At 38.4% G+C, this 24116-nt stretch overlaps 2 protein-coding genes across 14 annotated transcripts in view; both read right to left on the bottom strand.

The window, feature by feature from the left end:
- Positions 1–11977, bottom strand: part of LOC146556870 (bromodomain adjacent to zinc finger domain protein 2B-like) — a 51969-nt gene extending 39992 nt beyond the window's left edge. For 10 of the 13 annotated variants that reach the window (XM_085248351.1, XM_085248353.1, XM_085248364.1 and 7 more), the window contains exons 1-2: positions 11776–11977; positions 4774–4866 (exon numbers count right to left, since the gene is read on the bottom strand). The gene's annotated coding sequence lies outside the window, so the exon portion shown is untranslated. Of the gene's footprint in view, positions 1–4773; positions 4867–11634; positions 11736–11775 lie in introns of those variants that run through there. The other 3 variants (XM_085248352.1, XM_085248356.1, XM_085248358.1) reach the window with 3 other exon arrangements.
- A 5557-nt stretch (positions 11978–17534) lies between these two features.
- cd302 (CD302 molecule) lies at positions 17535–21985 on the bottom strand. The gene is made up of 6 exons (XM_085249939.1): positions 21837–21985; positions 20019–20144; positions 19782–19898; positions 19373–19555; positions 19237–19257; positions 17535–19132 (listed from the first exon to the last, which is right to left on the bottom strand). The coding sequence occupies exons 1-6, from the start codon at positions 21913–21915 to the stop codon at positions 18930–18932; spliced, it is 729 nt and encodes a 242-aa protein (XP_085106065.1). The 5' UTR covers positions 21916–21985; the 3' UTR covers positions 17535–18929.
- Between the last annotated feature and the right edge of the window lie 2131 nt (positions 21986–24116).

The raw sequence follows: 24116 nt of genomic DNA, 5'->3' as shown, positions 1-24116 counted from the left end.
AATTTCAATGATTTCCTACCATTCTACAACTCAGCATTCACCTTGATGTCCCCTCCAAACCTTCCTGAGCGCTGACACCACAGATCCTCTGTCCAGGCCCTGGAGGATGCCGACAAGACTCATTCTGCTAAGTGGTATTTGTGCTATTCAGGAATGGTAAGCATTTCATTACCACTACTTATAAACAGAAATAAGCGAAGAACGGACAGAGCATACCGTTTTTTTGCTATCACATCACATTACGTAACGACAGCAAACTTCTGCTTGGTTTCCTCTAAAAGTTACAAATTATAACTTTCTACATAGAGGGAAATTACACACTTAATTGCTGCACATGAAACTTAAAAAAAAGGCTTGGATAAACCTGACTTAGAGCTTCCATTTACAACATATGCCACGTGCCAGCACTCAGGATCAATAATGTAAATGGAAAACATGACACACTTGGATAAACAACATTACCAGAACTAACCCAGAAAAAGCCTGACCTCACCTCCTCACAACCCACAAATGAATCACACGGATCACACCTGATGTGATGTAGTATAAACAGAAGAAATAATGATACAAAACACATTTCACTATTTTCAAAACATCTTAATTTATACCAGCCGTTCTGTCTGGCAACAATACAAGAAATTTACTGCTGGGCCTTTTAGGTACACTGAAGCTTATTGGTAACTGTTACAATAAATCCTTGAGGGATTCTACCATATACACAGATGAAAGGGAGAGAGATCAGCTTTAGATGAAGATGGGATTCCTGTGGTGAGGCTCATTTTGCTATTGCCATTTCAGCTCAGCTTGTCTGCCGTGCCTCAGTGACCCGTGTCTTTCTAGGGTCATCCACAAAAAGTCAGTCATTTCCTCTATATCAACAAGGGGACTGTGTACATGTCATGAATTTCATGACGAAGATAGGTCTGTGCGGTACGTTGACTTTCTCACTATATAGATATTTTGACTCATAAATATTCGAAGAAGATGAAGTCAGAGCCATAGATGTTGGGACAGTGATTTATTTTTTTTGTGCAATTGCAACTAGACTTTCAGTTTTAATTCACGAGGTTTGGCAAAAATATTGCATTAAATGTTTAAGATTTAGTCTTTTAAAAAAAAAAAAAAAAAAAAAAAAAAAAAAAAAAAACTTGTTTTACACAGTCTTTCAATTCAAACAGCTAGTTGTTGTATTTGTAGCATTCCATACATGCCGCCAACAAGAAAGTTGCAGAGTGCCCTCTGGTTAACAACTATGTAACATCAACACTCATAACACAGTTGAAGGGTGTTTTTTCTAGCGCTTCTTTACTTTTTAAATTTTAATTTATTAGCCATTATCAGCCACCTGAAATACCCACACCACTAAATTAGCAAATAACTAATATCAGGCTCTACAGATGACTGATCAGACATTTAAAAAAAACAAAACAACAACAACAACACAAAAAATCCATTCAAATGTGTTGCTTAAAGATGCTCTTGGATTGTTTTCCATGGCCCGTTACTAATGTGTACTACTGTGATGCACCATCCTATCAGTTTGCAGCATCTGCCTAAATCTAAGGAGGCCGTATATTTCTATATGCTGCTTTTTTAGTCACATCATCAATAAACAACAATGCCCCAGTTTAACTGAGAGCTATACATGGCTATGCTATTATATTGCCTCCATCATTTTTAAACAGGCTAGTGTGTAAGCCTTTGCATTATGAGACACTATTTTCCTTTTCCATACTTTCCTTTTGCCATCATTTAGAACAATTTAATCTTGGTTTCATCCATCAGTATAGGGGACACATTTTTCAGATGTTTACTAGCAAAGACTAAGCTGCCTGTGTATTTACTTAATGAAGATAGAATTGTAGACGTTTGCTAAAAGCCTAATAGGTATCACTAAGAAAGAGATTCAATGATCATCCACTTTTGTTTTCTTATTATTAAGACAAGATTATGAAGTTATCGGGACATTTTTTGTTGTTATCAGTACTTTTTTTAAAGAATGGACCAAATTTTTTATTTTGCCAATACTCAGGTTTTTTTTTATTTTTTACTAATTCTATGACTGGTCTCATTTGCTTTAGTTATTCATCATGTCTTTGGATGACCTACTGAATGACTGTCCACACATAGGAAGCGACTAGCAGTAATGTAGGAGCTGAGACCTAGAAATCAACAGCATTCAACAATGTCAAGTGACTACAAGCAAAATAACCACTGGCGAAGCAAAGTAGGAATGTCATGAGTTTTCCTTTTCTCAACTTAGAAGCAAGCGATTGAAGCAACTACCGATGAGATCGAAGGATACAGCACTGCTACAATTTGATTTTGATGATGGCGACTTTTACACATTATGCACTTCAACCCTCTGTGACTAAGCTCAGTGACTTTACTTGATCAGACACTGTGGCAGAGTTGTGATAATTCTAAAATTCTTCTAATTTGCCGTAACACCAATTACAGTTGACTGTGAAATATCTAGGAGAGAAGAAATTTCACGAAATGACTTGTTGCAGCAGTTGCATTACAGTGCCACATTTCACTGAGCTCTTCAGAATAATCCATTCTTTCATAAATGTTTCTAAAAGCAAACTGCATGGCAAGAGGCTTGAATTTACACACCTGCGGCCTGCCTCATGAAACACTGATGCACAACAGAGAAAAACTGAAGTACCTGCAAGCTTGTAATAACTCTTATAAATTACCATCAGGCATTGCGGTCAAAGAAAAAAAAAAAAACCCAACATTTTCTTATTGTACCTCTAATTAGCACTAAGTGATATACTTGCTATCTGATGTACTTTCCAGCTCGCTGTGAAGGCAGCAATTTCAATTTCTACAGGAGCTCAAAAAAAAAAAAAAAAAAAAAAAAAAGGATATAAAGCTACTATATGTGAATCCCAAATTAAATTTTAAAACAGAGGCAAACAATAGCTCCAATAACACCAATTACCCCTATTTGGACCATAGTCATTTAAATATACCCCATAGTCAAAAAAGTTTTTTTCCTCCCCCAAGAGATTTAAATATGCTCTAAAGCCGTAACACTTTAACGCAAAGACAGATAGGAATTAATTAGATACACACAAAAAATGAGAGCAAAGCATAAAGCAGCACAGACTAATTTCATAAAGGAGGACTTTGTTATATTTCAACCTAATTGGAAAAATCTTAATCCCATCCCCAAATAAGACTTGAAAATGAGGCGATCCACATAGTTCAGCATGTCCATTCATCAGTTACATGTTCCAGTTTTACAAAGCACAGGCTTGCTTTTCTAATTAAAAAAAATATAGGAATAAAAATAAGCATTTCAAAGAGCCTAACAGTGGATGTTAACAATGGGCAGTCAATGCAACAAAATACTGTATAAGACTTTCCTCACTGCTGTGACATCGCCACTCGCCGCCTTAAATACAAGACAACAACAACAGTCATTTATTGCTTGATTTTATCGACTTACCCATTCAGCATTCTTCCTATCTGGCAGCCACATGAAAATGTAATAAAAATGATAATATGGACCCCTGGGGAAATTTTAGCATCAGTAGAAAAATCAAGCTTCTACTCCTAGAGACAACAGAGGGCAATGGGACATGACAAAAACACTTAAGATATTGGATTATGACCTACTGTGTAACAAGAGTGGCTTTGGAGCTATGGTGCCAACATTTGGATTTTACAGTGAGTCAATAATTATAATAAGGAATGTATTAGATCAAATCAATGTCATTAATTTAAGCACACTAAAACTCCTCTGGCAAAGCAGCGAAAATGATGAGAATTACTTTCCAACTCTTCTATTGATATTTCTGTTCAGAAACTGAGACGCAGCCACTCCCTTGGTCCAAAGATGTTTAACACACATATGTTAGGAACTGCAAATATTTCTAACCAGTATCCTATTCATGCATTACCATCTGGCTTCATTTTGTTTGGAATGTACAGGAAATGAAGACCCAGACCTGCCTGAGTCTGAATCATTTAAATCCTTTCAAGTCTTAGTGTGGCAAGTGTTAAAACCACTAACATTTCTAGAACTCTTAAGTAACCATTTAAAAAGCCTAATCATTACCAATACCATGGAAACATCAAAAATAATCGCTGAGGGATCTAATATTATCCTCATTTAGCAGGAGTATGATATATTGGGGGTTGGCGGCCCCTTGGAAATCGCCAGTTGCTTGGGAAAAATATGAATTCTCAACTGAGTTAAATTGACTTTGAAGAGGTTCCACGTCAAAAACATCCTTATGATTGCTTTGATTGTTAGTAGATCACAGCAGTCACCTTGAGGTTTTGAGTTAAAGATGCTGACTTTTTAGCAAATATTAAGAACTACTCGCCGAGTGGTAGTAAACGTGAAAAAGTGCAACGCAAATAAGAAAAAAAGAATGCTCTGCTACCTTACCGTCGCAACCAACACATTTCCAGGTTGCAACCCGTTTCCCCAGGCAACTTATGAATATAGACTGGAGATAGCTTAATGTGCCCTGTCAGCATTTCATGTTGAAAAGTTTACACAACTTGAAATGTAGTCATGTTCTGCTACACAATACTTTACAAGTAAAGCAGCCATCATATTGAACCTCAACACCTTTTCAGTTGTAAATCTCTATCAGTAGGCCAAACTTTATAATTGTGGGTCCAAAAGTCAACTTTTCAGAGTTTTAATCTATAGCCTACTTCTTTTTTTTTTTTTTTTTTAAATGTCACCGTCCAAACTAGCCAACAGTTCAATAACAATTTGATGAAAAGAAACACTGCTCAATTTACCTGTTCCCATGGTGCATTCTGGTATTGAAGGCCTCCTATTTTTAATTACCCAGCCAGACTTAATCCAAGATAAACATAATTTAGTCTTTTTATCTGTAACAGAAAACAAGTAAAAAAAAGTTATCAGTTTGTTAAATCTGCTTTCTGAAGCAGACTCTACGTGAACGATCAAGCAGACCAGACTAGCGTGCTTTAACCACAGCTCAATTGGCTAATTAGCATACGTAACATGGGATTAATTAGCATGTTTCACAATCTATATTTATACATAAACCTTCTCTGCAAAACAGGAAGATGGAGCTATAACACCAGATACAGATGTTGGTGAGATATCTATTTTTACCCGAAGATGTTTTTAGTTTGTTTGTACTTAAATTTTAATGGCTAATCTTAACAAAAATGGAAGACATGTTCTTAAAGCTGACACTTTATTTACTTTATATCTGAGTGGACTGCTACTTGAGATGGCTACCTCCCTGCTCTGTTTTTGAAGATCAGCTGTTACAGGTATATCGGGTCCATAATGCAAAATTTTAAACATTCATTAAAACACAGAAAAAGCTTCAAAATAAAGCTGGTGAGGTAAAGATCTAGAATGAAAGAGCTAATATGTCACTTTCATCCGCCACATTTTCAGATATACAGATGCTGTTACCCTCCAGTTGTATTCGCTGCCAATAAAAATGAACTGTATTCAGCAGATCTCTCATCACCTGCACTTGACTGTACATCACGTACTGCACATCATCTCACCAGCTGTGCCACTGTGTGTTCTGAATACTAGTGGACAGACAGAGGTAACTTTAATCAACAGCTTCTGCAGGAACTATGTGAACTACTCCAAGCCTGAGGCTACTTGGGTTACTCAGCTATTCACCGATTTAGCTTCATATGATTTATTAAAAAAAAACAACAACAACAACAACAACAAAGAGCTGCTTACTAAGTCATGGAAATAACAGTCACAGGTACCCTCTGTAACAACAGACTCCTTAACTGCCCTACACTGAACCATGCTACTGAGCGTGCGCCCTCTTGGCTCTAAAACACTAACATCTCCTTGTCAACATTTTCTCCTTTAAATACTTATATCATGAAGTTATATTATCATTATGTTTGCAATATTCATGTAGTGCAGCATGAGCGTTTGCCTCACCCTACACTGAATGCGCTGCTTATTTGGATTATCATGGCGTGTATCCACTCTTTTTAGTGGTTACACTTGCAGTGCATGTTCTACACAGTGCTGTGTGACTGACGGGCGAAACATGAAGCTGGCCTTTTGTTTTGGAATTGCTTTGTGTCTTTATGTTTAGGACCTGTGCTGTCAAAATGAAGGTATTTCACAGATGTTTTTTGTAAAATGGGTAAGTAAAATATCTACATATTCCAGCCATAATAGCAAAATAAAATAAAAAATAAAATACTGATGCAATTCCCATGTTTATTTAAAGAATCCTGAGCACTTTCTAAACTGTGCATATTTAAAATGACTGTGCCCACCTCCATGTGAAAAAGAAAATACAGAAAACAAAACAGGTGGTATTTTTTAACGTTAAAGGAGCAGCCCTCTGCAGCATGCATGCACCAATTACTCGCTGCCCTCATGCCTGCTGAGCACGCTTTTATTAATTATAGTAGAAGCAGGATCTGCTCTGCAAATGGTGTGCATATGTTATTCTTCTGTTTGTGTCACTACTCTGTCAGTATAGATGTTTATGTCTGAATATCACAACTCTTAAAGAAATACTGCTGGTATAACCTCTGGTACTATACCTTTATTATTAAGCATTGTTGTGTATTAAGCACATATATTATCCTTTTCAGCTACGCTGACAAAATGTCATTAGTGTAAAATACTGCTATTCTGTTAGCACCTATTATTAGAAAATACCAGAAGCAACCACCAAAGTAAATAAAGTTCTATAATTACATATAAGTATTTACATATAATTAATTAATTACGTATAATTATCCATCTGATAATTTCTTAGCTGATGTTATCTAATGATAAACGTTTTGACAATTTAAACAAAGAGTACATTAATGATTAAATATTTGCTTGCTGAAATGTGGCATTTGTGGCATCTTGGTTTATATTCATAGTGTTTTTTTTCTTGAAAAGTATTCATTTTTGTTCTGTCAGTAGGAAATGCCTGTTAAGTTCAAAATTTTAACAACCCCATTACTTAATTTCTTTTCTCAACGACGTCAGATTGTGTATTGCACGTCTGCTGTAACTCATTCAGTGCTTCCCTTTAGTTGGGTGGTCCACCCAGAGGTATTTGTGTTTGCACAAGTATATGCGGCAATTTATTGTATTAATCTCAGAATGCCGTCATCCGTGATCAGTTAACTAGCAGGAAATTCCCTTGCTTTTATTTTGCGAGCTCAGTCAAGTTGCCCCAGGCCTTCCCAGCTTATATTTTTCCTTTTGTATCACTCGTTAGCCAAGGCGTGTTTGATTGTGGCAGTCCAGAATATCAACTCACACCAGCTTCTCCCTTTAGAGAATCTCATGAGGTCATATGAACTTCCAACTCTACTGTCTTGGACTGCAGCTGTGATTGCTCTTATTCTGCTCTACAGGTCAATGCCAAACTGAAAAACAGCTCGAATCAGATTCTGCAATCCATCAAGAAGAGACTTCTGTGTTGTTATGCCAAACTTACTTAGGCTGCAGTGTCACGCCTTGTAATCTAAGATTGCGTCCATAGGTTAAGAGTATTATTAAAGAGGTAGCTGATTATATTGCTCGTGTATTTGTTACAAAAAGCTTGGCAGATAAAATCTTTGATGAGAAGAAACTTAGAAATAGTCCTCCTTAATAATTATAAACAATAAACTGCCCCCGCCCCCTCTTCACAACACCACAAACAGACTTTAAATCTGTTTGAAACACTGCATGGCTTACTTCAACATAATCTACTGCACCTGATCTATAGGAACAGCATAAGCTTTAATTCACACCTGTTAATAATAACAAATAATCACTGGTTATGCCTAAAGCTGAATGGTATTTTAATTTAATGTTGCAGCATACACTCAGTGGCCACTATTTTAGTTACACCTGTTCTATTGCTTGTTAACACTAATATCTAATTAGCCAATCACATGACAGCCATTCAATTAATTTATGATAGTAGACATGGTCAAGACAACTTGAGGCTCAAACCAAGCATTATAATTATGGTGATTTAAGCAACTGTGAACGCGGCAGAGTTGGACTGGTCTGAGTTTTTCAGAAATTAGTGATCAACTGGGATTTACACACACAGGCATCTTTGGGGTTTCCAGAGAATGGTCAGAAAAAGAACAAAAAAAACAAATAAAAAAAAGAGCAAAAATGCTTGTTGATGTCAGGTCAGAGGAGAATGGCTAGACTGCTTCGAGATGATAGGAAGGCAAGAGTACCTCAAATAAAGACTTGTTACAACCAAGAAATACAGAAGAGCATCTCTGAATGCACAAGATGTCTAAACTTAAAGCAGACAGGCGGAAGCAGAAGACCAGACTAGGCCCCACTCCTGTTAGGCTAAGAACAGCAAACTGAGGCTGCAGTTTACACAGGCTGACCAAAATTAGACAACAGAGGATTGGAAAACGCTGCCTATTCTCACCTTCTTAGCACACTTAAGACCTATTACTACCAACTGAAAATTGGTTAAATACCACAGCGTACTTAGTATTGTTTAAATGACCATATTCATCCCTCAATTACCACATCTTCCTCTCATTATCCTATGGCAGCTTCTGGCCACAAAACTGATCTGAAACTGGTTTCTTGAACATGACGACAAGTTCACTGCACTCAAATGACCTCCACGGTCACCATATCTCAGTCCGGTAGAGCTTTAGGATGTGGTGCAACGGATGCACAGCTGACAAATCTCAACGTGGATGAAAATCACTAAGGACTGTTTCCAGCACCCTGTTAAATATCATAGAATTAAAACAGCTCTGAAAACAAAACGAGATTCACACAAGCGCTAATAAATGTACCTAATAAAGTGTCCAGTGAGTGTAGTTTCCTTAGCAGTGTCATTTAAAGAAGGCAGTTATGTTTACTAACCCTTTCACTTTGGCCTCTGCTGAGCCAAACGTTTTCAGGAATGCATTTCTTTTTACAAGTTTCTAATAAGACCAGACAATGATAAGGGGGAAAACTGAGTGCTGCAGCATGCTTAGGACAGCTAAAGGGGGAAATATTTGTGGCAGCAGTGAGCAGATTTTAAATGCACAAGAATCAATAAAAAAGGTGGCTGCTTAAGCACAGTCTTTGCATAAGAGTGGAACACTTCACAACAGCAGTGATCTAAAGGTCTATATTCATTTGTAATACTGCACCTACCTGACCAAGAAGTATGAATATGGAGTCAAATCATTCATTCTCAACTGACCTATTTTTGATTTTATTTTTTGCTGCAAAGGGGGTAAATAAATACTAAACAGCCATCAGCCAATTAACACAGAAGGCAGACATCAAATCCAGAAGCGTCAGTGGTTCAAATTAAGCACTGCGACAAGCATCTCCAGGCGCAGAAAAAAAAAAAAAAAACAGACCAGGAAGATGAGTGAAAAAAAGTAATCTCCCCGACATATTCCTAATAATCCACCTCCCCTGTGCCGCTCCCCTCGAGCTCACCCAATCATAAAGTGTCAACACTGACCTACAAAAAGGGACTCCTGTCAAGGCTTACATGCTTGAAAACATCAATCACGGCAGACAAAGAGGGTACATTGAATTATGCAGCATTAACCTTCGGGGCTTGCATATAAAGACCACAGATTTATTTATGCTTGTGTGTTAAGAGCCTCTGCACTGTTCCTTACAAAGTGCTGCCTGCCAAATTGATGAACCTGCACCTCAGCCCTCAGCTGGAGTCCAGCATCTTTGATTAATGAGTGCAAACTTGTGGAAAGGGCAAGAATAGGAGAGACAGGGTGAAAATGGGTGAAACACAAATATTATAAGACCCTGGTTGTTGTTGTTTTTTTCTCCACACTTGCTTTTAAAAGGCCATTGAAACTGAAACGGAAGATAAAACTATATATGCGTTTTTAAATCATATATACGGTAGTACACCTAGTAGTCTAGGAAAAGAAATAAATTATACAAAAACTCACTCTGCGCCTTGCACTAATGTATATTGCTAATGGAAATTTAAGTGTGCTAAGCAGTTCTTTTAGACAACTTGTAATTAAGTGAATGATTGAGTTGAAAATCACGAGCTAAATTTGCCTTTGGAGCCCAGACAGCAAAGCCCTACAGTCTTCGTAGCACCCAAATGCCAAGTTGCTGACTCTATTGTTTTCTCTGTGTTAAAGGCTCATATTAGGAGCTTAACAACACTGCTCTGTGTGCAGAGCTCTTCAAGGGCATGTGAACTGAATAAATATGAGCCAAATGAGTGACCTTCTACCTGTGTTTTGATTCACTGGCAGTTACTGGATGCATGCATAACACATCAAGGCTGTGATCTGATTTATCTCGCTGCCTTGGCTACTGAAGCCATTTAAATGATGAACTTTAGCAGATCTAACGCTCGCTGCCATTTCACTGAGACTGTAAACGCGAAGGTCACATCCTTGTTTATTAATATCAATTATATCTGTGAAGGCAAATCTACTCAAGTGTGCGGCAAACAAAAGATGTGCAGTGACAGGATAAGCTCTATGGATTGCATTGAGGGGTTTTTGTTTGTTTGTTTTTTTAAAGAAGTGGGATAAATATTATCATGATAAAGTCTGAAGGGAAAGATCTGCAACAGTTGTTTATGTTTTCCTAAATTTCTGCTGTGATTGATGTGTAGTTTTTCCAGATAGGCAATATTTGTGTTTACTCACAAGAGGACAAGATTTTCCGAATTAAAAGCAAGCTAAGTGTGTTTAAAAGTGTGCTGCAGGAAACAAATGGGGACAATGTTATAATGTCCTGATTTCTGCGATGGAAGTTAGGCCAAGTTGTTGTTTGTGCCACCCGATTTATAACATTCTGCAAGGTTAAAAAAAAAATCATAATAATAATTTAAATTAATTTAAAAATAAACAAAAACAAGCAAGAACTGAATTTCTATGACTTCCCACATATATGAAACTGTTTATTAAATGTCATTAACAAAAATCTAACTCACCTTAACTCCAAAAAAGCACTGTTTTAATCTCACTCAAAACAGGTAGTTTTTTCTTTTTCTAAGACTCGTTTACTATCATTACTGTAATAAACACACAGCGTCTAAATAGAGGGTGCTATTTTAATAGCCCAACATGGCGAATGTCTTGTGGTTAATATGAAAGCTGGCACAAAAATGGAGGGCATTGTCATAATCTCAAAGGTTACATTTCAGCGCAGACCACAGCTGCAGCGTTAGCTGTGCTTTTCCTTTTAAGAGGAAGAAACAAAAAACGAAGACAAGAGGCGGAGAGCGAGCAGCCCGTCTGCCACATTAATGCAGAATCATTTATTATTAGCTAAACATTACGGAAGCTCATTTGTGTTATATCCAGCTGTTGGACAATTTCATGACACGCCACGAGCTTAAACCCACGACAAATACCACACAAGCGGGCAGTCAGACGTTACTTTTAAACATGACACACTCCTACAAGAAGCGTAAAGTGAGCTATAAATTTAATAGCTAACTTTCCAGTAACGTTTGCGGACTCGCGGAGAGCAACACCGCCGCCAGGTACTGAACATCACTGTTAGCATTAACCGCTTACCGAAGTCTTCTTTTTATACACAAGTTCCAGTGTAAACATGATAGCAGTTATATCCTTAACAAAGTTTACCGCAGCAGCATTTATAACCGCTCTACATACTTTTAATACCAACTTTTTCATGTTTTTTTTATAACTCACCGAGCGGACACAGCTTCACTGAAGGCAAGTGTACGGTAAAAGGATGCTGCTGGTGAAGTTAGCTTAGCCATCCCAGACGAGCGAAAGAGTGAAATAATACATGACATGCGTGAACCTAACGAGCGAAGGTCGTCAACTCACCTGATTATCGTCTTGTATTCCTTAAAAAAAAGGAGAAGCGGAAAGGAAAAGGTGTTCATTTACGTCCCGGTCAGTTTAAGGGCTGTTGAAAGAGATGAGTGGCGAAGTGGTCAGTGATTGAGTCCGGCTGGTCGGTAACGCGCTGCTGAACGTGTTGATCTCTGATCGCAGATTGAAGAGCCTCTCCTCCTGATTCACTCTCCAAGCAACTCGAGCGAAGTGACGTCAGCTCCAGGGTTCGGAGAGGCTACCATGCAAAGTTGTGTGGCATCGTAGTCTCTAAGATGGCAGCATTGCAAACATATACATCTAAACATTATGCAACACCAAGCTCAGTAAAGATCACATATCGTGGACCTTGAGCATCAGTATTAACAAGGATACAAATTATAGTAATAAACAAATAAATACACATTCAAAGTAAGGTACCCAGTAAAACAGTTCATTTAAGGGGGTTGCAATTGCATCAATGCCAGTAGTTACATGTGCATCTTGTCAAACTTTCCAAAAGTCTGGACTCCTATAAAGAAAATATGAGCGTACTATTGCTTTGATGGTTCCTGGAATAAAATGTATAGAAAAGCGATATTGTCATTCAATAAAGTGCTGCATTTGGTCAAGTATGTGGCCGTCTGCTCACATCTCAGTGCATTTAGGCTTGTTTAGACATGACTAAAAACATCCTGCAAGTTCAAACTGAGCATCATCACACGGTAGAAAGGTGATTTTAGTAACTTTGAACATGGCGTACAGGTTGGTGCCAGACGGGCTGGTCTGAGTATTTCAGAAACTGCTGATCTACTGGGATTTTCCCACACATCCATCTCTAAGGAGACTATTCACTGAGTGACAGTACCTCCATCTGCCTCTGTTTCTAGTTTTTCTGATCACAGCGCACAACTGGCAACAGGAAACAAAGTGTTACACTCCCTAGAAAGAATGTAACTATAGGGAAATGTGCTGCTCATGTCTACTAGTACTGTAGATTAAGGTTATAAAAATAAGGATAAAACCATGTGATTTGAAATTCCAGCTTGTTTCACACACACGCACAAAATGGGTAGTTATCTTTTCGTTTGTTTGTTTATTAAAAAGAAAAAAAGAAGATACATTGTTTCAGTTTCTGTAAGCCTGGCCAAAAGCATGCTGGCATATGAGTTCCAGTTAAACACAATAATTAAGGCACAAAGGCATGTTTGAATTAAAGATGTAGAGAAACAAACCCCCTCATCAGCATTTGTAATCTATAACATGTTTCTTTACCTGTTCCACGTCCCTTGCGGCCATTGATTTTCCTCCTTTTAATTCTGCCATTATGCAGCTGTCACAGAAAGCACCAAATGGACAAACACGCTGAAAAGATTTTATACATTTGTCCTCCGAGCCACAGCATAGCTGGGCTTTTTACTTTTACAGCGACGATAAAGGAACGTCTTTTTCTGGCCACAGTCTTTCATATTATAAAATTAAAATGTCATCCTAATTGTTAAAATAAAAATCCCAGTCAGTGCCTGCGGTGCAAAGCAGCAAGCGGGGGGAAGGGCAAGTAGTCAGTCCCCTTTACAGAGTCTTGATTAGAAAGTATAATTAGATATCAAAGACGCAGCAAAGATGATGTCTCGAAAGATTGATAGAAAACAAGATGTGCGTTTGTTTTGTTCTTATTATTATCACTTCACAGAAAACACAGAATGCCCTCAAGACACAAGAATTGGACTCACTGCCACTGTTGTTTTTCTGTCATATTTAAATCATTTAAATTATGTCAGCGCACAATGTTGTGATCCTTTTCACACCTAAGCCTTCCAGCACATACATTTGATTTAGCATATTGCACAGTGCGGGCTAAAGTGGGCTAAACCTGTACATTAATCTCTTAAGTTTGCAGCTATGTGTGTAAACTAAAGCTGCATTGTGATCATTTTCATTCATTTTTTTTAGCATTTAGTTTGGCTCTCACAACAAATCAAATCATAAGGTATGTGGTACTGCATGAAGTTTATATGAGAGTAAACACATGCAAGATGTAATATAATTCACATCAGTCCTGTGGGATACAAATAAGTGAAGTGACTGGTCAGAAAGCAGTCATTTGCATAGTAGTCTTTGTTTTCTTCTGTTAATTGGAGCATGTTCCAGGATAGTAAATGGAGGAGAAACATGAGATGACCAGAATGAAGGACAAGAGAAACAGATGCTCTGTATACAGGCACCTTTCCCAGGAAGGACAGGCACATGAATAGAAAACGAGCACAGACAGAAATAACTGACATCCAACACAATCGTGAGAAAGAGACATAAGGTTCAACCAAAACCCGTAAGGCAGGAAACGGCCTTAATGCATAAAGAGTCAGTGCTCCGCTGTGTGTATTTGTATTACTAAGCCTATGAGCAAGTCATGGATTTCATTTCTGTTCCATATTTTATTGATACATAAGTTCACTCAGTGCATGATGCAGATATTTCTTGGCTTCAAGTGTTTTTCTGTCACATTACTGTATCGCGTATTTCATTCACACGTACAAGTGTTCATTTTAATTAATCATTCTGGGTTGACCTCTTCCTGCTCTGAGCAGTGGTGTGGCAGAAGTGTGAATTCAATTTGTTTCCTGTTTGTAAGAGAGAAAATCAGACAGTGCTGCTTTTGTGATGAGAAAACAGAGCAGTATATGACAGCAAAATATCTACAGTGTATCTAGAAAGATGGATTCTGAGGATATAGCAGTATGACTAAGCTAAGTTTGGAACTGGAACTGTAAAAATTAGATTAGTGATCAGTGATCCTACTGTAATAATTGTTTAAAAAAATTAAGACACTGATTTAGATCACATTTCCAGCTGAATCCTTGCATTATAGTTATATATCTAATAAATTATCTTATATTGCATGTTTTTAACTCACTACTTGATTGTAGGATAACTAATAAATATGAATATGGACATAGAGATATACAGGATTGTAACTTTGAAAGACCTGAGCTATAAATTTATGATGCTGTTTAACACTCCAGTAACACATCAAAACCATCACAACCAAACCATGACTATGCAGTTAATGCTGTCACATTGTTATCTAGTGCACTCATGTTATAGATTTGACACACCCTTCAATGTGGACTTACATATGTCGGTAAAGCCATTAAAAAACAAAATCACAGATTAAGTTCATTCTACTGACAAAATATGAATTATGCAATAGCTAAATACTTCACTGGACTGAAACAGTACATGGCCTCCCCTTGCTTTTGTAATAATGAACTAGTTCAGTATTCGATACCGGATGTCGCCCAGATTAACAAGGTTTGTGTCAGGTGTTGAGGAACCAGGACACACTGATGAGAAGAGGGCTACTGGAACAAGGAGGCATAAGTGGGCAACAGACAAGAACAGGGCGTTGATGGAATGCTACTGGACAAGTAACCCCAGCAGAAGGGCTTACATGAAGAGGACTTGGGACCTACAGAATCTTCGATACCCAGCATCCAAACGGATGTCAAAATAACTAGTAGCTCAGTGTTCCAACATTCGGAAGAAGGAACTGCTTGATGAGGTACAACACAAATGCTACGGCAAGGGGGGGGGGGGGGGGGGGGGGGGGGGGTGATACCATCACCCAGACCATGCAACCTCCCTGAATAGGATCCAGTAACTATGACAGGGTCTCCAGTATGAAGAATGGGACAGCATGAGGAAGAAGCATGAAGAAACATGAGCATCTGGCTGCACAAATGAACCAGCTGCTAATGGACGGGAGGCTGAACTGAAGGCTGGACCAGTTTGATCCAACTACCAACCAATAGCCTGCCTCAGTACCACGTGGAAGCGAATAAGATACCTGAGTGGGGCACAGGAAGAAATTGGCAGGTAGATAGAGCACCAGAAGGCAACATTGCAAACATTGAGGACAGCTAGAAGTACCTGTGAATCCTACAGGGAAATGGGAACCATGAACAGGCCGCTAGGAAAGCTGCAAGCTTCAGAGGGTAAGGTAAGTCCCGAGGACTCAGCTGAATGGAAAAAACAAGATCCAGTGATCAGCTGGGATAATGAAGAGGAGGAGACATGTCAATGGCTTGTATGTCCTCCAAAAGGTGTCAACACCACCAACAAATGCAGAAGAGCATCTCTGAACACACAACATGTTGATGTAGCCACTGCTGTAATATAAGGAAACTTTGGATACAGTTTGCAAAAGCTGACTAACATTGGGCAACAGAAGATTGGAAAAATGTTGCCTGTTCTGAGAATTCTTGATTTCTGCTGCAATATTTGGGCATTAAGTTGACAATTTAACATAAAAAAAACCCTGAAACCATTGATCCATAACAGACTTTAGGCTGATAGTGGTGTAATGGTGTGGGGGATATTTTCTTGGCACAAACTGAGACCTTTAGTACCAACTGAACATGGTTTAAAGCTTACCCCAGTAGTTTTGCTGACCATTCAGTCCATTTATAACTACAGTGTATATCTGCTTCCAGCAGGATAATGAAAAATGATTTCTTCAGCATGACAATAAGGTCCTTGTACTCAAATGGTCTCCACAGTCACCAGATCTCAATCCAGTAGAGCACCTTTGGTATGTGGTTGAATAGATGATTCTCATTCTGGACGTGCAGTCTATAAATCTGCAGCAACTGTGTGATACTATAATGTCAATATGAATCAAAATGTCTGGGGAATGTTTCCATCACCTCTTTGAATCTGCCACAAAGAGTTAGGGCAGTTCATAAAGCAAAAGTAGGTCCTGCCTGATACTAGCAAGGTGTACGTAATAAAGTGTCCAGTGAGTTTTTTTTTATTAAAATGTATTCAGATTTAACATTTATTAAATTAATAATCCTTTAATTTCTCAGTGTTTTGTTACTACAACAGTTTAAAATCAAGAAGCACACATAACCTGTGCTGAACAATACTTTATTCTAATAGAAATCTTAAGAGACATGCTAGAAATCATTCTTATGAATTACTAACACAAGCTGTTTAAAACTAATGTTTCTAGACCTTTTTTTTTTTTAATTTGTGGAAGAAATGTTCTATTTCCCGTAGACTCAAGATACATTTGTTCCACTATCCCACCTTGTGGCCAAATCTAGAAATTACCTCGACTGCCAGGAAGAAAAGAAAAGGTGTTTACAAAGACTCTCTATCAATGTGCTGCATCAGTAAATGCTGGTTCACAACTGCTTTTAATCATTCATTGTAAAATGTTAAAAAAAAAAAAACATATCAAGAACGTGTACTTGCCCAGCAAAGAGGCATCCGTTGACAATTTCTGAAGAAACTTTGATGGATTGCAGGCTTCTTGGAAATCTGAAATTAGATGTGCATGAAAGTGAAGGATATCCTGCTGACTTCTTTCAATTCGGTTTCATCTCAGCTTCACACTAAAATGTCAACAGAACCGATGGACTCTTACAGGGACAGACACCCTTCAGCTGACAGTGATTAAGAATGATTTTCACAGACTCTGATTTTGGTAGTCCAGGTCATTCTTCCAGTCTAATTTATGCAGTGACATGTAGATATTATATATCTAGCATAAATGGGAAATATAAGACAGACTAGAAAGTATTCCTATTTTCTGAAATGGCATTGCTAAAAAAAAAAAAGCAATAGGGTTACTTGTTGCATACTATTAAAAATCATACCAAATGAATCTTATATATTATGCATTAGTGCTTTAAAAAGAATGTGCTGTGTATTTGAGTGCAATTTTCCATATTCCCCTGATTACCCATTATTACAAACACAAAATATGGTTTTAAGAAATTTGTGCAAATTTATTGGAGAAAACAAAATCAGCATCATACAAAGGTTCCTGCCATTCTTCTGCAATATACTCATTCCATATTCACATCATGCTTTAATCCCCTATAATCATTCACATTCGGTTTTCTTCTAGAAATTCTAATAGTAAGATTGTCTTTTCCACAGGGCAGCAAGTAAACATTTAATCCCACAGTCTTTTAACCCTTTAAACTATAAAGTGTGATACCCATTGAAATCCTGGAATGAATTAACAGTTTAAATATTTACTGGCTGTATAGTCGGGACAGAAAGGATTCCATGTGCTTTCCATAAACGAGAAACAGCAGAGGAAAACAAATATAAAAGCATTCTGCCAGAAAATCTCATAAAGTTACCTTAAAGTCTTATAATGTTACAGTCATTTTTATTTTTGTGGATTTTTGTTCACCTAAATTGCAACATCATTGTGCATGAAATAACAAGGTGGCTCCTCATGCTTTCTTGTTTGGAGGAAGCAATTAAAAGAGTCCTCTAACTATTGGAAGAAATACTGGACTTTTTTTTTAAGGCAAGTTTAAGCTTTTTATTTGTTATATTCCAGTATGGCTCATACAGAGCTCTGTTAACACTTAAATATATAAAACGTAACCCTGACCGGGTTACAAGGTTGTCTTAGCTTTGGCTTGAAGATTACAGGAGTTTAATTACAGCCTATTTTACACTGTAGAGTTTGAATAATCTGAACAATTACAACAGAGACAAGGTATTCAAAAAAAAGAAAACATTATTGATTGCATTTTAAAAAAACAACAACAAAAAAACAAAAAACACATGAGATACATATATCTCTTGTGTATAAAGTGGCAAAAATCCCCCCAAAAACTTGTTAATATCCCTTCTTGTTCACCCTCAAGTTTGTGGGACTCCAAACCAAGCTGAATTAACTCTGTAACAAAAATTCCTGCATGCACACAAAACACGTGAAAGTCACACTCCTCATATAATCTTGCACACCACTTAAGGAAGCCATTAGTGCATTTGTTTCAATATGCAAAATAGGAACAGCTGTTGACCATTCTGTAGTGTCTGACGTGTAACCTGACGTTAACGCCCAGTGGTAGCTGAGGAAAATGCACCAATCAGAGATATTTACAAATGATCTGTTGTTAGTGCAGGTGACTAAAAAGCATGTAGATGTAAAAGAAAAATGCTTAGCATCACATTTCTCCCAAACACACATTATTCTGAGTCATGCCACTGACATGCGTTAATCCCAAACTGCTTGCGTAACAATTTTAAGAGTGGACTTCTCTTTGAATGGGAAGAAAAAAAAAAAAAGATAAAACAGCCACCCATGGGGAAGGGTTTGGTGTTTCTTATTTAGGAAGAGAGCGAACGTTCTCCTATGGTGTGCTATCAGTCTCCTCAGCCTCCACCAGGCACGACTGGTCTGTGTCAGGGACTCGGAACGGAGGGTGGTACTCGAATGCCGTGACGATGCCGGAGCCAAAGTTGTGCTTCTGGTGCAGAAACCAAACAACACCTGAGACTCCCACGATAGCCACCACGCTGAGAATGACGAGGGCAGAGAGCACTGCGCTAGGTTCTGAGGGAGACGATTAACAATATAAGGGAGGTCACAATTAGTACCAAAAACCACAGGAATAAGCACAGAAACCGTGAGGAAATAAAGCTCAAAGGTTGACTTACTCCGCTTGGCTTTCTCTTTATCTGAAAAGTAAATAAAGACAGAAAACACAATGTGAGGCACCAATCGCAGCCCTGTTTTCTGAAGTGACAGATTCAAATTCCAGTGCAACATAAAGAAAAAGAAAAGAAATCTCACCCTGGGCGGCTTCACAGATTACCCCATTCTCCAGGTCATCACTGCAACTGACAATTTCCCACTTTCCTGTGTTTGTGTGCAGAGCTGCACATTTATCCATGGGCGCGAGATCTGACGTCAAAGAGCCATCCTCCCAGTTAGAGAAAGTCACCGCGTTGTCGTGAAGCCAGGTCATGTTTTGAGCTGACCAGACACATGAATTGTTATTTCACATATTTAGAGGTTTTAGGGCAACTATAGTTAAAGAGTATATTTTCATTAAGCTTCAGCATTCCTCTAGCATTCACAGACAGACACAGAAGTGATGTCCATCTTTTTGCCCTTAGTTTCTCAGTTTTCCACCTAGTGACCTCCAAACAACGCTGTTAATTAGTTATGAAGCTAGCCGAAAGGTTTTCATGAAACTTACTGTTTGAGTCGTAATACATTCCAAGCCACACGATGACCGGCGGGCTATTTTTCCACACTTCGGGGCTATAGTCGATGACAAATTTATTCTCCTCCTCACTCTGGATCGTCAAAAGTTCTAGGAAAACAATCACAGTAAATATGAACGCGTAATCACACGCGTTGATAATGCAGTCGATTTGACTTCTTGTTTTTAAACACAGGAAACATTTGAACGTAACATGGCTCGGTCATCTACCGAAGCCTTTGCAGTGAGTTTTTGCATCTTCAAAGCTGTAGCTTTTGATTTTGTCTTCGTCTCCGTGGACAAAGTGGTAACATCTGTCCTTAAAGGGCACCCAGGTTCGTCCATCTGCAGGGCAGCCTGAAAGAAACAATGGAGAGCCACCCTGAGACCTACAGTTCAGGACAATTTAAACCAACACTGTCGATGAAGTGTGTCGGAGAAGTGCCCCAAGTTTGTAGGGTTAAAACTACCCGAGGCTCTGGATCTTCTTTAGTGTTCTTTGCCAGGACTTCACTAATGCAGCCCACTGTGTGGTGTACACAGCCAGACTAATCTCAGTCTTCATGATATTCCACTTTGTGTCACTGTCATGAATCATCACGTGACCTATACTCCAGCAAACCTCTGTTTTCAATCTGTTGCTCCTGTCTGCAGTGAAATCAATGAATGCCAGGGTGACACGCTATTGCTAGCTATACATGTTCCACCATGTTTGATGCTGCTTTACAACTTTCATCTGTTCACCATTTTGATGCCATTTGTTTGGTGTTATGCACTACAACTTTTTTTTTCAAGGTTTTGAGAGCAACAACCTCACATTTTTGCTTTTGTGCATCTCAAACCATTTGCATCTAGTGCAGAGCCTCTGAGGATTGTGGTTATGAATATGACTGAAAAGGAAACATGTACTTCTATCACCTTGCTGTTCAGTCACAAAAAGCCTTGTGCCTTTCCACAGATTCCTAAGCAGGGGTGGGCAATTAATTTACCCAAGGGGTCATGTGAGAAACTGGGCCCCCTGGGTAAATGAATTACCCACCTCTGCTATAAACACACTAATGCTTTACTTGAGTCTGATTATTATCCTGCAGTGAGAGACAACTTCACCTCAATGAAAATGACAATCTATTCTAAGCCACACGGGCTCCTCTTTGTCCATGTGGCTTAGAATAGATTGCTATAGATGTCAAACAGTCATTTAGGTGCCAGGTGTCCAATTACTTTTGGGTATTCCGCTTAAAGAAAAGTGCAAGCAAGCACAATTGTTTTGGCATCGTGATAACCTAATCAAACTAAAACTGAGACCTGTAAAGCTATGTCCATTATTTCATTTCAAACCGATGCCCTTAAAGCACATTAATGAGAACAAAAATGGGAAATCAGCAGTCAAATTCATAAAACTTGAGACGCTTTGCGTCATAACCCAGTTGGTTGCTTCCAACTTGTGACCACAGTTCCTCTTTTATTAGTGTCTCTATTCTGTGTCTGGCAAATGGTGGCATGATTTTATTTATCAATTTATTTTTGGAAATAAGGTTATGTGCTAATATGGAGTTCTAGTACAGCATAGGCGCAAAAACTTGTGTTTTCACTTCAAATCTGCCGTGATTAGCCACCCTGAGGCGAAATACAAAGAATGCTAATGCAGTAAGCACTCAGACAAGGTTTAAAAAAAAAAGAGGTGAAGCCCTGATTCTTTCTTTTAAAGAGCCTTTGTAAACAAACGACAGGCGTGCACTTTCACTCGGATACGTGCACGTACGCAGTGTGCTAACGGTGGTTCGCAAGTTACGTGATACAAGCAAAATACAGTGTCGACATTCAGGAAAGTTGGTTAGGTAACATTAATAAATGTATTTACATTTCTACCCGCAGTCTAAAAGCACGAACCCCTCCAAACCCAAAGTAAACACACACCAGAGAGCGCAAATAACACAGGCCTACGCACTGTTCAACCCAGCGGTGTAACGGCCTGACAAACCATAGCATGCCTTTAAAACATATCGCTTCCTTTTAGCTTAGAGCTGAGGTTCAGTTTTAAGACCTTACCTCCCGTCAAAGCCAGCTGAACACACAGCACGGAGACACACCACAACAGCGAGCGGTGACTTTTCTTCAGCGACTCCATGTCTGAAATCTTGTAGCACCAAACTTGTTTTCTGACTGTTGCTCGGTCCAGTCAGCCGCAGCGTGAGCAAAATCCCACCCACCCACACACCCACAGCAAAAGCACAGCACACGAGTCACAGCACGGCCTGAACACGAGTAAACATCGCGGTTATCAGTGGGAGATGGTGAAAGCAGCATTTATTTGGGGTCGTTATTGCTGATTTCAATGGCTTGAACAACGCGGAGAACGATATAAATATAATCTCCTGCGCATTGTAATTACAAAATACGGCACGTCGGCAATTAATGCAAACGGATGCAAATTAATGGAAAAGTTTCATCTTCCGTGCTTCTGTGAATATAATTCGTTTGTGTTGTCACAAACAAGTGCAGTCCACTCGGAAGAGCTTTTGCAGCACGATTTGCACATACTAGCCTTTAGATGGCGCTGTAGGTCCAGTTTCCACAACAGTTTGGGCAATGTACTGCTATTGCTTCTCACAAACATACGATAAAAGGGTCTCTCTGAGTTAAAATTGCTGTAATTGTAGACTTCCCTTACTCATTTTGCTGATGTGGTGAAGTATTTCAGATAATGTTGTTAATTACTGTATTCAGATTGTCCTTTGAAAAAGGATAATTAGTAATTATTAGTAACAGTAACCCACCATGTGACAAAATGTATCAAAATGTAAATGTCAAAAGGTTGTTGGTTCCTATTTTACATACTTTTATTTTAATTATCAGCTCACATATAGGCAAAGGTGCATTTATTCAGACATTCTTATCGATTTGTCGTCCCCTCCCTGCATCTGAAAATTTGCTTACTGCTTAGAAACTGTTTATATCATGCTTATTATGCTTATTCCTCTGTATTTAACCACTTAGTAACCAGATTAAATTAAATATAAATATTTTTTTAAATTAATTTTTAAAATTGTTAATTGTATATTTAATTGCATGTTTCAAAACTAAAAAGAATTCGTCACCATTATTTTGTCAAAAGCAAAACAAAACAAGTTTTTGAAGACGGAGCCTTTGCAATTGTTTTGTTATGTAAACATGAACAATTCACTGTCTGTCTGTCCTCTTAAAGAGGTTTAAATGAATTTCCTAGTAAATTTAACATCCTAGTCCCTCCAGATATACACATATAAAATTGTATTGTATTTAATTTTTTTAATAAGTGGTTTCGTTTCATAAGTATTTGTACTGTTAACTTCAGAACTTTCTGTGTGATACCTATTACACTTGTTTATCACAGGGTTCACTGATCCATGGCTTTTTCAAAATATAACACACACACACACACACACACACACTATATGGTTCCACTCTTCTTGCAATTTGAACACCCTGAGCTGGTATAAGAAAACAATGCACTGCATCAAAATGGGTATGAATATAGGATGCCTCCAATGTAAGCAAAGAAGAGAGTGGATATGAGGGCCTCATTTAGGCAAAGAGTGGTTGTTGTTCGGGGGGAAAACAAGGTTTCAACTCCATTGCTTGTAGGCGCATGTGGCAAAAACACAGACAGCTGGAGCGTGAGTTTTGCTCCTCGTCTGGAGCCGGTGGCTTCCCGTAGGGTGGCTCAGCACTCTGCAGGAGACTGCGGGGACCCATCTGCCATGGCAAGGCCTGCTCACAGACAGTCACATCCAAGCTTCTAGAGCGCCCCAGTGCACCCACTCACCCCGCCCAGGCCATGCATGTTGTCAGAAATACCATGTGACAGAGTTAATATCTTTCCTACCAGGTCCTCACCTTCTGGGCTCAAAGCATAGCAATTCATAAATATTGGTAGACCATCTCAACAAGAAGCCTATTGTCTTCCTCTTATATTAGTGTCAGAAAGTCAGAGCTTCAGTTTAGCCTGGATATTTAATATAATAAAAAAACTGAACTGTCTTATAGTTACCTTAAGGTAAAAATACAGGATATATTTCATATTACACCACATCTTGGAGGCCTAAATGATCACTTCTGATGCATGACTTTTTTATATATATATATATAGTCGAAGACATAATATTTTGAGCCAGCTGCATGAGATAATAATGTCTCATTAATTCAGTGAGTGGCTATCTGAAAGACTGATTAATGTGGAAGGAAGGAGATGTGCATGGTCACATTACTTGAGTGTGTTTTCTGGGAGAAAACTGACAGCAAAGTGACCTTTATCAGCTGCTGTGTTGACGGGGGAACTAAACAGATGTT

This window comes from Mchenga conophoros, linkage group LG16 (genome assembly GCF_057382185.1).
Source record: "Mchenga conophoros isolate Kocher_MC1m ecotype Shallow Benthic linkage group LG16, M_conophoros_male_GT1.1, whole genome shotgun sequence".
NCBI lineage: Eukaryota > Metazoa > Chordata > Actinopteri > Cichliformes > Cichlidae > Mchenga > Mchenga conophoros.
This window is presented reverse-complemented; position numbering and strand designations above follow the sequence as displayed.

Coding starts and splice junctions, on each gene's coding strand:
- cd302 (XM_085249939.1), bottom strand. CDS start 21,915: ATGGAGTCGCTGAAGAAAAGTCACCGCTCGCTGTTGTGGTGTGTCTCC. Junction 19,899..20,018: donor AACTCACTGCAAAGGCTTCG/GTAGATGACCGA, acceptor TTGTTTTCCTAG/AACTTTTGACGATCCAGAGT. Junction 19,258..19,372: donor AATCTGTGAAGCCGCCCAGG/GTGAGATTTCTT, acceptor TTTACTTTTCAG/ATAAAGAGAAAGCCAAGCGG.